At 35.5% G+C, this 12,145-nt stretch overlaps 1 protein-coding gene across 2 annotated transcripts in view; it reads right to left on the bottom strand.

Annotated features, from left to right (window-relative positions):
- Positions 1 to 12,145, bottom strand: part of SBF2 (SET binding factor 2) — a 402,149-nt gene that overhangs the window by 219,869 nt on the left and 170,135 nt on the right. For both annotated transcript variants that reach the window (XM_054582870.1, XM_054582860.1), the window contains exon 3: positions 3,423 to 3,560. In XM_054582870.1, the coding sequence (XP_054438845.1) occupies positions 3,423 to 3,560 (138 nt within the window). The remainder of the gene's footprint in view (positions 1 to 3,422; positions 3,561 to 12,145) is intronic.

The following is a 12,145-nucleotide window of genomic DNA, read 5'->3' as shown; positions in this document are numbered from 1 at the left end:
GCTGAAATTCTCACTTTGTTCATCCATTCTTCTTCTGAGTTCAGTCAAAATCTTTATGATATGAATTCTTTATATGGTGTTTTAAATCTGGTATTCCCATTTCATTAAAGTATTTTTCTGAGGTTTGATCATATTCTTTCATTTGGACATATTCCTTTGTTTCTTCATTTTCTTGCATTCTCCTTGTTGGTTCCTATGTATTACAGAAAACAACCACCACTCCTAGTCTTTAAGGAGGAACATATTGTAACTTTATCATGCAACCTTATCCTAACTCTAGGTCCACTCAAAATTCTATGATGGTCCCAGCAGCCTACATTATTCTTTAGTGCTCCCTATAGTTGAGGGTGTGCCAAGACCTGTCAGTGAAGCAAGGGAGTGGATCATAGTCAGCACCTAGATTCATGCTGATTAGAAGACAGGCCCTCAGGCAGCAGCTTTTAATATACACAAACAACTCTATCCAGGAAAGGTTAGAAAATGGGCATTTCTTTCAGTAAACTACTTGGAGATGGGTGTTTCTGTCTGCTCCTTCTGGGCTGAGCACTAGAGGGAATATCTAGCTAAGAAATTTCTTTGTTTGCTTCCTCCTGTGGGAGAGCTCCAGCCCTGCTTGCCATTAGAACCAGGGAGTTAAAAGAGTGTATCTTTTAGATGGCAGATGCAAAATCCAGGGCACCAGATGTGCACACAAGCTCTTTCCAATTAGAAACCAATGAACTACAGTAAGCTGGAGATGGAGAAATAAGACAGTATCTGCCAGCCTCTTTGTCTCCAGAGAGAATCAGAATCAACCTCTAGATGAGAGAGAAATTAAAAACCTGAACTGTAGGCAGCAGCTTTGAAAGTATGAAAATAGGACTCTCTTGCTGAAGGACTGGAGGATGGGCATTTTTCTCTGCTTCCATCATGCTGAGCCCTAGGGTGACAGCCACAGCAAACCTTTCGAACCCATTATGAGCTCTTTCTTTATCTTCTATGGTCTGGTTGGTCTCATGAACACAACTCCCGCTGACTTCCAGAGCTAGGAGTTTGGGGGACTCATCCTACAGATGGATTCTTAACATCTGCAAGTTAGATATTTGGTCCAAACTCTTCATGCCTAAGGTAAAGCTGTAAGTTTTAAGTTCCTTCCTCATTGCCTGTCACTGTTCCAGGGGTGGGGTTTATGGTAAGACTTTGTCTTAGCCTTTTCTACTCGTTTCAGGGTATTTTCTCGTTTGCTCAATGTGTAGCACTTGCTCAGGAATTTCTAAATTTCTTTCAGTGGGAATTGCTTCATGTGTAGCTATAGATTCAATGAGTCCATGGAAGAAAGTGAGTTCAGGAGCTTCCTATGTCATCATCTTGGACTGGAACCTCACCTACACTGTCTTAGAGTATTACTTTTCTATCAGCTTATTTTAGAAAGGGTGGTAGTGAAGGAGAGAGGAGGGAGAACCTAAATAATTTCAGTTAATTTCATTAGACAATTCTAAATATTTATTTATTTATTTAATCACCTGCATACATTTTTTCATTGCTTTCAGAGAGACAGGAAGGCAGAGAAGAAGAGAAAGAAAGAAACATCAACTCGAGAGAGAAACATTGATTGGCTGACTTTCATACATGCCTGGGCTGGAGATCGAACCCAAAACCTAAGTATGTGCTCTGACAGGGAATTGAACCACGACTGTTCGGTTATGGATGATGCTCCAACCAAGTGAGCCACACTGGCTAGGGGTCATTAGACAATTCTAGAAAGTTGTAAAGAGATACCCTCAAGAATATGGAAATAAAAGAAAATGCTACATTCTCAGCACAGACTTAAATTCTAAAGATCAACATAGATAAATACAAAAGGTCGCCTAAAAAAGAAAAATAGACTCTTGACTAGAGAACATTCTTTCTTATTTAGAAAGAACTGATCAAAATGGGAATTTGATTAGATATTTGTAGGCAGCATCCACCCAAGCATTATCCAAGAGAGACATGACTATAGTCACAGACTTCTAAGTTATCTATCCTCGCTAACAACATAATGACTAATTTCAGATATAAACAATGGACTACATTAGTCTGACAGTTAGTCAAATTAAATATCTGACACTAGTCCTTAGTTTGATTCCACAATCAAAATGCTTCTGATTTTGATATGGCTTCTCACAAAAATCTGACAAGAAGAGGATGTGCTGATAATGCAGATAGGATATATTTTGCTCTATCTCACCTTTTAACTTACCACTGTAAATTAATAAACTAGTACGCTGGCTTTAATACATCAGTCTTATAAACCTGAATAATGTGAATCTGTGTCATGAAAAGTGGTTTGTCTCCCCTTGTAGTGAAAATCAAATTTCTACATCTAGAAAATTCAGATCTTGGAATTTAATTAAAGTAACAAAACAACAAATGCTCCATTGTGAGGCCATTTTAGAAAGCAAGCCAATCCTTTTCCCTGGTGGTAATACTCAATCATCTGTAACAGAAAGTACAGCAAATAATGCACATTAACTCTCTCAACATCCTCTGAACTCTTTATAGTTTCTTTCTTGTATTACAGAGCCTTGAAAGCAAAACCAACAAATAACAACAAGAAAAAGGTTTTCCTTCTTCCTTTACAGAGGAATGGGATTTGTATGCAATCTGACTTTCTTAAGGAATCATCAACCTGTATGAGATTTAAAGCAGTCAACAATTTGAGAATCTGGCCGCACATAAGAGACTTGATTTTTTAGGGAAGCTATTATGAAGATTATATTGTCTAGTGCCCAACATCATTAAGCACCAAATGGTGGTATTAGGCGGTTTCTAGTACCCAGAATTAGTTTACAGCTTATTCTTCACCCATGAAATTCCATAAGCTACCCAATAATACATTGTCATAAATCCTTTCTTGCATTAATTAGAGAAAGTATATCCACTTGTCTGAAACTAAGAACCCCACTAATAAGCTGAAAGATTCAGCATTTTTAATTTCTATAGCTGTAGCCTATGAATTTCAATCCCACCATCTTGCTACTACCATAACTAGTAGTAATGACTTGACATTTACTTAGGTGCTTCAAAAAATAGTATCAAGAATTGTGATAAGTGATGTATAAATATCATGATTAAATACTCTAAGTTCTGTGAAAGACCCCCTCAAAAGAAGGACTCACAGGGAAAATTGCAGGTTCACCATGACAGGATGCAAATCTTAATAAACAAATTTACAGATATGCTATTCTTAGAAGCATTCAGATTAAGATTTTTATTTTGAAGAGAACAATTAAACTTGGATGTAACTGTTGCTCTCACTCTTTATCAACAGTATAGTAATTCATTCGTTTTAAAGTAGCCCACTGAACTTAAGCTGGCAGTTCTAACAAAAACAAATATGGCACAAAAAATTCCTAAATGTTTTCATTTTGACTATACTTTGGCTAGGAAAGTTTTTGTACCTGAAGATTAATTTCAGCCTCATAGAAGGTTAGGCACGAGCAGTAATGTCGATCTGAGTCAATATCTGTCAGGACCACCACAAAAAACGTCGGCTGCTTCCTCTCTCTGGACAGCTGCCACCCACTGGGCTGACAAAACTAAATGGGATAAAAAAAAATTGTCATATTTTACAAGTACTATAATGCAAACTTATTTACAAAGCTCTGAGAAATATTAAATATCCCCAAATTTTAAAAAATATCCAGCTGATTTGACATGATATCTCAGCCAATATAAAGAATAAATCATGTACAGATTCATAATGTAAAACACCTTCACTAATGTGCATATATACTTTATGAGAATAGCCTACATTTTCCACAGACACCACTCATTCTGAGACCTAGGTCATCATACATAGGAACACAGAACCAAAACAAGAGACTTTCCTCCATCAGAAGAAATCATAATAGTAAAATGAAGATAAAGTGCTGTCTCCATCACTGGTGGACAACGTGATTATTTTTAAATTCTATCATTATCCTACAATTCAGTACAATGGAAAAGATATCTTGTTCATCAAGACAGACCACATTCTGGACTATAAAACACACTTTAACAAATTTAAAAGAATAGAAATCATGCAATTTATACCCTTAGACCACAGTGGAATTAAACAAGAAACCAGAAAGAGAAAAGTTTCTGAAAAATCCCAAAATACTTGGAAATTAAATAACACACTTCTAAATAACACATGGGTAAAAGTACAATCTCAAAAAAATTTAAATATTTTGAATAAATAAAAATAAAAATGCAACCTATCCACATGTGTGGGTTCAAGAAAAGTACCACTTAGAGGAAAATTTATAGTACTGAATTCATATATTAAACAAGAAAACTGATCTAAAATCAATAATCTAAGATTCTATCTTGGAAAACTAGAAAAGAAAGCAAATTAAATACAAAGTAAGCAAAATAATATTTTTTTAATTGCAGCAGAAATTAATGTAATTGAGAACAGAAACTCAACAGAGAAAGATCAACTAAACCTATAGCTGGTTCTTAGAAAAGATCAATAAAATTGACCACTAGCCAGGCTAACTATGAAAAAAAGAGTAGATACAAATTATTACTATCAGAAATGATCCCCTGTATATTTTAAAAAATAATAAAGGAAGAATATGATGGGGGTTTTACTGTGTCCCATGGAGTCCCCACGGCGGTTTCTGTGGATGGAGGAAAATAACATAAGTCATTCCAGACCCTTCTCGGTCTGCCAGGAAAAGAGGGTGGCAATTTCCTCTAGTGGAGAATGCCCCGAATTCTTCTCTTGAACTGGCTTTTATTGAGAACGATTAAGTGAAGGGGTATACAGCATGCATATAAAGCTCATCAATCAATGTCAGAAGGCTATGATTGAATGAACACAGAGATTTGCCTCAGGTCAGGGTCTGGTAGACAAGGTAGTGCACATTTGGTCCTGAAACCTGGGAAATCGATCACATTCGATGCTCAACCCCAAACACCAGTACTCATTAACTGGAGGGTATTCTTAGCAAAGTGAGTTTCATAGGATTTAATACATTACTTTTCCAGGCCTAATTGTCCCCTGGAACCACCTGATCCAGTTTAGGGCTGTACCTGCCTTTAGTACTGTTTCACTGACCTGGTCAGGCGGTGGGCAGAGAGGCCAAGAGATAAGGAGACTTTGTTCAGACAGAATGAGGACTCCAGCCCTGACAAAGCAGAGGGGTGAGGGTTTTTTCCCCTTCTCCGTGTCCCCCAAGTCCTTCCCTAATGGCCCCCATGCGACTATGCCTGTCTTCGGTTGCCCCTGCCATCAAGTGGTCTTACCCGTCATTGACTCACCAGCCATCTTCCAGGGCCAAACAGGGTGATGAGAGGGAGGCAGGGGCTGTGCCCCTGCCAGGGGGACAGGTTTTGTCTCCTCAGTGGCCTATATCCCCAAGGTCTCCTTGCTCAGCTCCAGCCTTGGGGCCCTCTTGCCTGTCGGCAAGGTTACAGTCCCTGGAACCAGGCGGGACGGTTCCCAACAATAATATATACAACTCCATGCCTGCAAATTTAATAACCCAGATGAAATGGACCAATTCCTTGAAAGACGTATCTGATAAAACTCACAAAAGAAGACACAGATAACCTGAATGAGCCAGTATTTTTTTATCCTCACTGAGGACATGTTCATTGATTTTAGAGAAGGGAAGGGAAGAAAGAAGATGGAGAGAAGCATCGATGTGAAAGAGAAACAGAAATCAGTTGCCTCTAGTACACACCCCCAACCAGGGACCAAACCTGCAAACAACCTAGGTATGTGCCCCGACCAGGAATCAAAGCACCACCTTTTGGTTTATGGGATGATGCTTCAACCAACTGTGCCACACTGACTGGGGTGAATAAGACATATCTATTAAAGAAATTGATTCAATAATTTATAACCTTCTGAAACAGAAAGTACCAGGCCCAAATGGATTCATTGCTGATTCCATCAAACATCTGAGGAAGAAATTAGGCCATTCTCCACAATCTCTTCCAGAAGATAGAAGCAAGAGAAACACCTCCTAACTCATTCTATGAAGCCAGTCTCACCCTAAATACCAGAACCATAAAAATAAATTTTTTAAAAAAAGTAGGCCAATATCTCTCATGAACATAGATGCAAAAATCTTCAACAAAATATTCAATTCAAATTCAACAAAGTATGAAAAAAATTATGCACCATGACCACGTACGATTTAGTCTAGGTATGCAAGGATGGTTCAACATTTGAAAATCAACTAATCATATCAAGAAGCTAACCCCTCAAATCACATGATTATGTCAACAGATGCAGAAAAGCATTTCAAAAAAGTCAACACCTATTCATGACACAAATTTTCAGCAAACTAAAAATACAGGGGAAGTCCCTTAACTTGATGGAAAAATTTACTCTAAAAAACCCCTACAACTAGCATCATACAAACAGTAACCAGAAGCTTTCTCACTAAGATTAGGAACAAGGTAATGATGTCCTGTCTCATCACACCTTTTCTAAAGCTGCTCGAGAGTCCTAGCTAATACAATTAAAAAAAATTTTTAATATAGATTGAGGAGAAACATAACAATCTTTGTCCTCAGATGACGTGATTGTCTGTGTAGAAAATCTGACAAGATCAACAAAAAGTAATTGACATGAAAATGATAAGCAATTATAGCAAGGTTCCAGTTCACAAGGATAATTTTTGGAAGTCAACTGCTTCCTTATATACTGACAATGAACAAGTGTTATTTGAAATTAAAAATGCAATACAATTTACATTAGCGCTCCCCAAACTGAAATGAAATACATGAGTACCCTCAAAATTAAAAAAAAACCTAACAAAATATATAAAAGATAGATGAGGAAAACTACAGAACTCCGATGAAAGAAACCAAAGAAGAACTAAAGAGAGAGAGAGAGATTCCATTTTCATGGATAGGAAGACTCAGTAGTCTCAAAAGAAGTCCCAAAGCAAAATCCCAGGAAGTTATTTTGTGGGTATTGACAAACTGATTTTAAAGCTTATAGGTAGAAGCAAAAGACCCTCAATGGCCAACACAATCCTGAAAGAAAAGGACAAAGTTAGAAGAGTGGCACTACCCAACTTCAAGACTTACTATAAAGCTACAGTAAGCCCAGAAATAGACCAAACTTGACAAAGCAAAGACTATACAGTGGAGAAAAAGGTAGTCTTTTCAACAAATGGTGCTGCACCAACTAGATATCTATATAAAATAATATATTAACACATCTAGACACAGACCTTAAGCCCTTCACAAAAATTAACTCAAAGTACACAATATGCCAAAATGTAGAACTCAAAACTATAAAACTCCTACCAGATAAGTAGGGGGAAATCAAGATGACTCTGGGTTCAAATGACTTCTTAGATATGACACCAAAAACATGAACCATGAAATAAATAATTGGTAAGCTAGACTTCATTAAAATTACAAACTTCTGCTCTATGAAAGAAACTGTCAAGAAAATAAGAAGATAAGCCAAGGACAGGGAGAAAATATTTGCAAAAGACACATCTGATAATGTACTGTCCTCTAAAATATACAAAATTCTTTTTTTAAATTAATTTATTTTTTCAAATACATTTGTCTCTGCCTACCCCCCACCACTTTCCCTTGCCCCCTCTCACCCTCCCTCCCTCAACTCTTCCCCTTTGGTTTTGTCCATGAGTCCTTGCTATATGTTCCTTAAAATATACAAAATTCTTAAAACTTAATAATAATGAAATGAACAACCCAATTTTAAAAAGGGGAAAAGATGTCAACAGACATCTCACCAAAGAAGATATACAGAAGGCAGTAAGCACATGAAAAGATGCCCAACATCGTAAGTCATTAGGAAATTGCAAATAAAAACAGTAAGATACCACTACATACCTATAATAATGGCCGAAATCCAGAACACTGATAACGTTAAATGCTGTCAAGGATGTGAAGCAACAGGAACTATCATTCATTGCTGGCGCGAGTGCAAAATAGTATTGTCACTATGGAAGACAATGTGGCAGTTTCTTAACAAAATTAACCATACTCCTAGCATATGATTCAGCAATTGTGCTCCTTGGTTTCAACCCAATGGAAATGAAAACATACATTCACACAAAAACCTGCTCATGAATATTTATAACAATCAAGATGTCCTTCAGTAGATGAATGGAAAAATAAAATGTGGCACATCCACACAGTAGAATATTATTTAGTGCCAAAAAAAAAATGAACTATCAAGCAAAGAGAAGGCATGGAGAAATCTTAAATGCATAATACTAAGTGAAAAACACCAATTCAAAAGGGCTACATTGGTACGATTATAGCTATATGACATACTGAAAAATGTAAAACTATGGGGACAGTAGATATACTAGTGGTTGCCTGTAGTTGGGGGTGTTGTGGAGAACAGACAGAACATAGGATTTTTAGGGCAGTGAAACTATACGGTATGATACTGTTAACAATGGATACTACACCAACAGTGAATTCTAATGTAAATTATGGACTTTTGGTAATAATGATGTATCAAATCAATGTAGTCACCCATCGACTGTAACAAATGTACCACTGTGGTGAGGAATATTGACATGATGGCAAGCTGTATGTTTTGGGAGCAGGAAGTATATGAAAACTCTTTGTATTTTCTGCTCAGTTTTGCTGTGAATCTTAAACTACTCTAGAAAGCAAAGTCTTTTTTTTTGTTTACAAAGATATCTTGAAGAAAAAAAAAAAAGATATCATTTGCAATGTTGTTCAAGAGATAAAACAGAATAGAAATGAGCTCCCCAAATCTAGCAGCACTCTTTGCCAGATTACATTCTGTTACTCTATTTAAAATCTATTGGTCTGGTAGAATTTCTCATTCTGTAGCAAAGTTGTGAATATGATTAATGTTTCTCTCCAAATGTAGTAAATCATCCCAAACCTCACTTTTTTTGCTGTCTTTTTAGACTGAGTCAATGAGGCAATGAAAGGATAAATAGGTTTTGGACAAATATGATACAGAAGGAGAAAGAAAGTTTTATAAATATAGTGATAGAAACTAAAGTTGGAACCAAGGGGGTAATAATCATAATAACTAACATTTACTTCATTGAATTACATGCCATATGCTATTCTGAGCACTTTGCACATGTTAATTTATATAAACTTTCTAAGAGTACTAGTTGCAGGTAAGTGCTAATATTCTACCCTTTACAGATGAGGAAACTGAGGCCCTGATTAAGTGATTACATAAATTGCTCAAGATTACACAGTTATTAATATAACAGAGTATGAAAAGTACACTGATGTGTTTACAGATTCCACACTGCAACTAACCTTTAAGTAATGACTATTTATTAAATGTCGGTGTGGTATTCAAATAAGAGTTTCCACAATTATCTGAAAAGGTTATTAAAATACTCCTCCTCTTTCCAACTACATATTTGTGGGACCTGATTTCCTTCATATACTTTATCCCCTCCCCCCCACAAAAAAATACTGCATGAGCTTGAAAGCAGCAGATGTAAGTACCCAGCGGTCTTGTATTAAGCAAGTATCAATATTTATAAAAATATAAAATGATACCACTCTTTTCCCTAATTTTTGTTTTGAAAAATATAGCTATTTTCATTAAAATATACTATTTAATATGCAATCATTTACTGTTATTTTAAAATGAATATATAGCTTTAAATTTTCTAGTTCTAATTTCTAATTCATAAATGAGTAGATAAAGCTACATAAATAAAACTCCTTGAGGATCTTCAATAATTTGGGAGAGTATAGAGTGTGAGACCCAAAAGCATGAGACCTGCTAATCTAATGAAATGCATGTTAGCATGTAACTAGCCTTGGCTTAAGATACTTGGGTAACAGAAAGGTATAATCTTGGAAGAACTGAGGAGTTTTATCAAGCGAAAACAAACCCAGAACTTTCTTTCAAAATCTCCTTACTGTCTCTCAACAAACTTCTTTCCTGAATTAGTACATTTTTCTAAAATGAGATGCACTAAGTTTCAAAATCAGGAAACAGGTGTCTGTGCTTGGGTTATAAAATAATATAATGATTTACACAGCCTGCATCATCAGTTCAACACACAGCTCTTCTGAGACAAAGTGAATCCATTCTATAAATTAATAGCAAATACTCGTATTCTCTTTGGGGTCTGTCATTCATTATTATTAGCTGCTCATTAGGCTTGGTAAATGGTAGAAACCTATGACAACTGCATATTTTCACAACATTTAAATAAAACTATAGGTTTTCAATAAGGATCAAACACTTTATGTTAATTCCAAATATAATGACTTCTCAAATCAAAGGTACCAGTCAGTCACAGAGAGTTCACAGGTGACAAAATAACTTTTACAAGCAAATAGATCTCTTACTTAGAAAAGTAAGCAGATATTTTGCTGCTTAAAACTGGAAAAAGCAACTCTTAATGTGCCCAATTTTATCAAATGCTTTACACAGACACAAAACATAATTTAAAATTACAGAATAACCAACAATGTCCATAGCATTATTGTAACTAATTTGAATGACCTCAAAGGTGAAATATTGTTGAAGATTCTCTGGATAACAGTCACCCTTAATATTTTCCAAGACCTTCATCTGCATCTACAAATTTACAGCTTACCAAAACACATTTTACTTGTCCAATTTTCATATAAAAATTAAAGGTGTCCCTTTTTTAAAAAGCCTGTAAGAAAATTCCTTCTTCTAGTAGAAAATAATAAACATATAATATCCAGAAGGAGAATATGAGTTTAGGTAGTAAGACCTCCTTAGTTACTTAGAGTTTACAGTATAACAGGAATTCTATAAAATTCTGATTTTTAAAATCAGAATTTCCCAGAGTTTACAGTATAACAGGAATTCTATTAAATTCTGATTTTTAAAAAAGTATTAACAGTAAAACTTTTGGGAAATTCCAAGGATCATTTTTCAGAGTCAGTATGTACTTCTACAAAACTAAGCTTAATGGGACCACAGTTAAGATGATAATGGTAATTCATGGTGAGCCTGGTCAGATATTTTTTTTCCTAAATTTTTCACAAAGAGGCTGTCAAGATAGTCAGTTAGACACTGGTTACACATGAAATCCCCTATTTGATACTTAAATTACAGTTACATAGAAGAATTCTTTTATATACTGCATTTAAAAGGATCATTAGGATCAAGCTCTATAGGAAATTTTGATGTTGTATTCTCATATGAAAATATTAACATACAAATATTAAGTAATTTATACAATATCTCTTACAATTAAGTTTATACAAAGGTTTTTTTCAAAGGATGAAAATGTGAGTTTAATGTCTCCTTTTCAAATTCACTGTATCATAAGATTAAGTAATAATAAAATTTGGGGTATCAGGAGATGATCTCACTATTTAATGAGAAGTGCTCCTCATAGGATTTAGACTTGAAATACAAAAATGGTAGCTGGTCCAATCATGTCAAATCTCAACTAAAAGTATGCTGAGGAAGTAATAAACAATGAGGGAGTGAACACAACAATTCTTGAACCTGAGCTCAAGTCACATTTCTGACAGGAATGTGAGAGAATGTTTAGACAGCTGGAAACAGGGCAGTCACTAAAAGATAGTAAGCAGAATGATAAGCATTAAACAAACAGGATAAAAATCAGAATTTTGTTCTCCCCAGTGTCTTTACTGGCAAACGGGAAAAAAAATGCAATCACAGGTGCAAAAGTGTTTAGAATTCACTGTCATAACTGACTGGACTACATTTTGCCCTCCCTTTTCAAGTTACTGAGGAAATACATCTATTGGGAGTGATATTATCAATGAACATAGCATATAAGCTGACAAATAATATTGTTTCAAACATGCATGTGTCTATGCAACAACTTCTGTTATGACTACTCCCTTCCCCTGAACCTCCTCATTTCACACAGATGAGGCTCATAACAATTTTACAACATAGCCTTTTCAGGGTGTTCTTTGTTCATCTCCAGTTTTCTTTAAGACCTTGGCATAACCTGGCAACAAATGATACTTCAAGGCTGCAATACTGACAGATACTGCTAGACCACACATTAATGCATTACAAATACCAATGCTGTTTAGTTGCTTGTTTCTTTAATTGCCCAAATGTATGTACTAGATCATTTGTGAATTCGGCCACTCATCTGTAAATAAAAGTGCCAATAATCCCTCATATTCGTGAAACACTTCATATATAATTGTA

The sequence above is a fragment of the Pteronotus mesoamericanus genome, unplaced genomic scaffold (genome assembly GCF_021234165.1).
Source record: "Pteronotus mesoamericanus isolate MK-2021 breed Mesoamerican mustached bat unplaced genomic scaffold, CSHL_Meso_final contig_1189, whole genome shotgun sequence".
NCBI classification, from domain to species: Eukaryota; Metazoa; Chordata; class Mammalia; order Chiroptera; family Mormoopidae; genus Pteronotus; species Pteronotus mesoamericanus.
The sequence above is the reverse complement of the archived record's forward strand: the minus strand, read 5'-3'. Positions and strand labels throughout refer to the sequence as shown.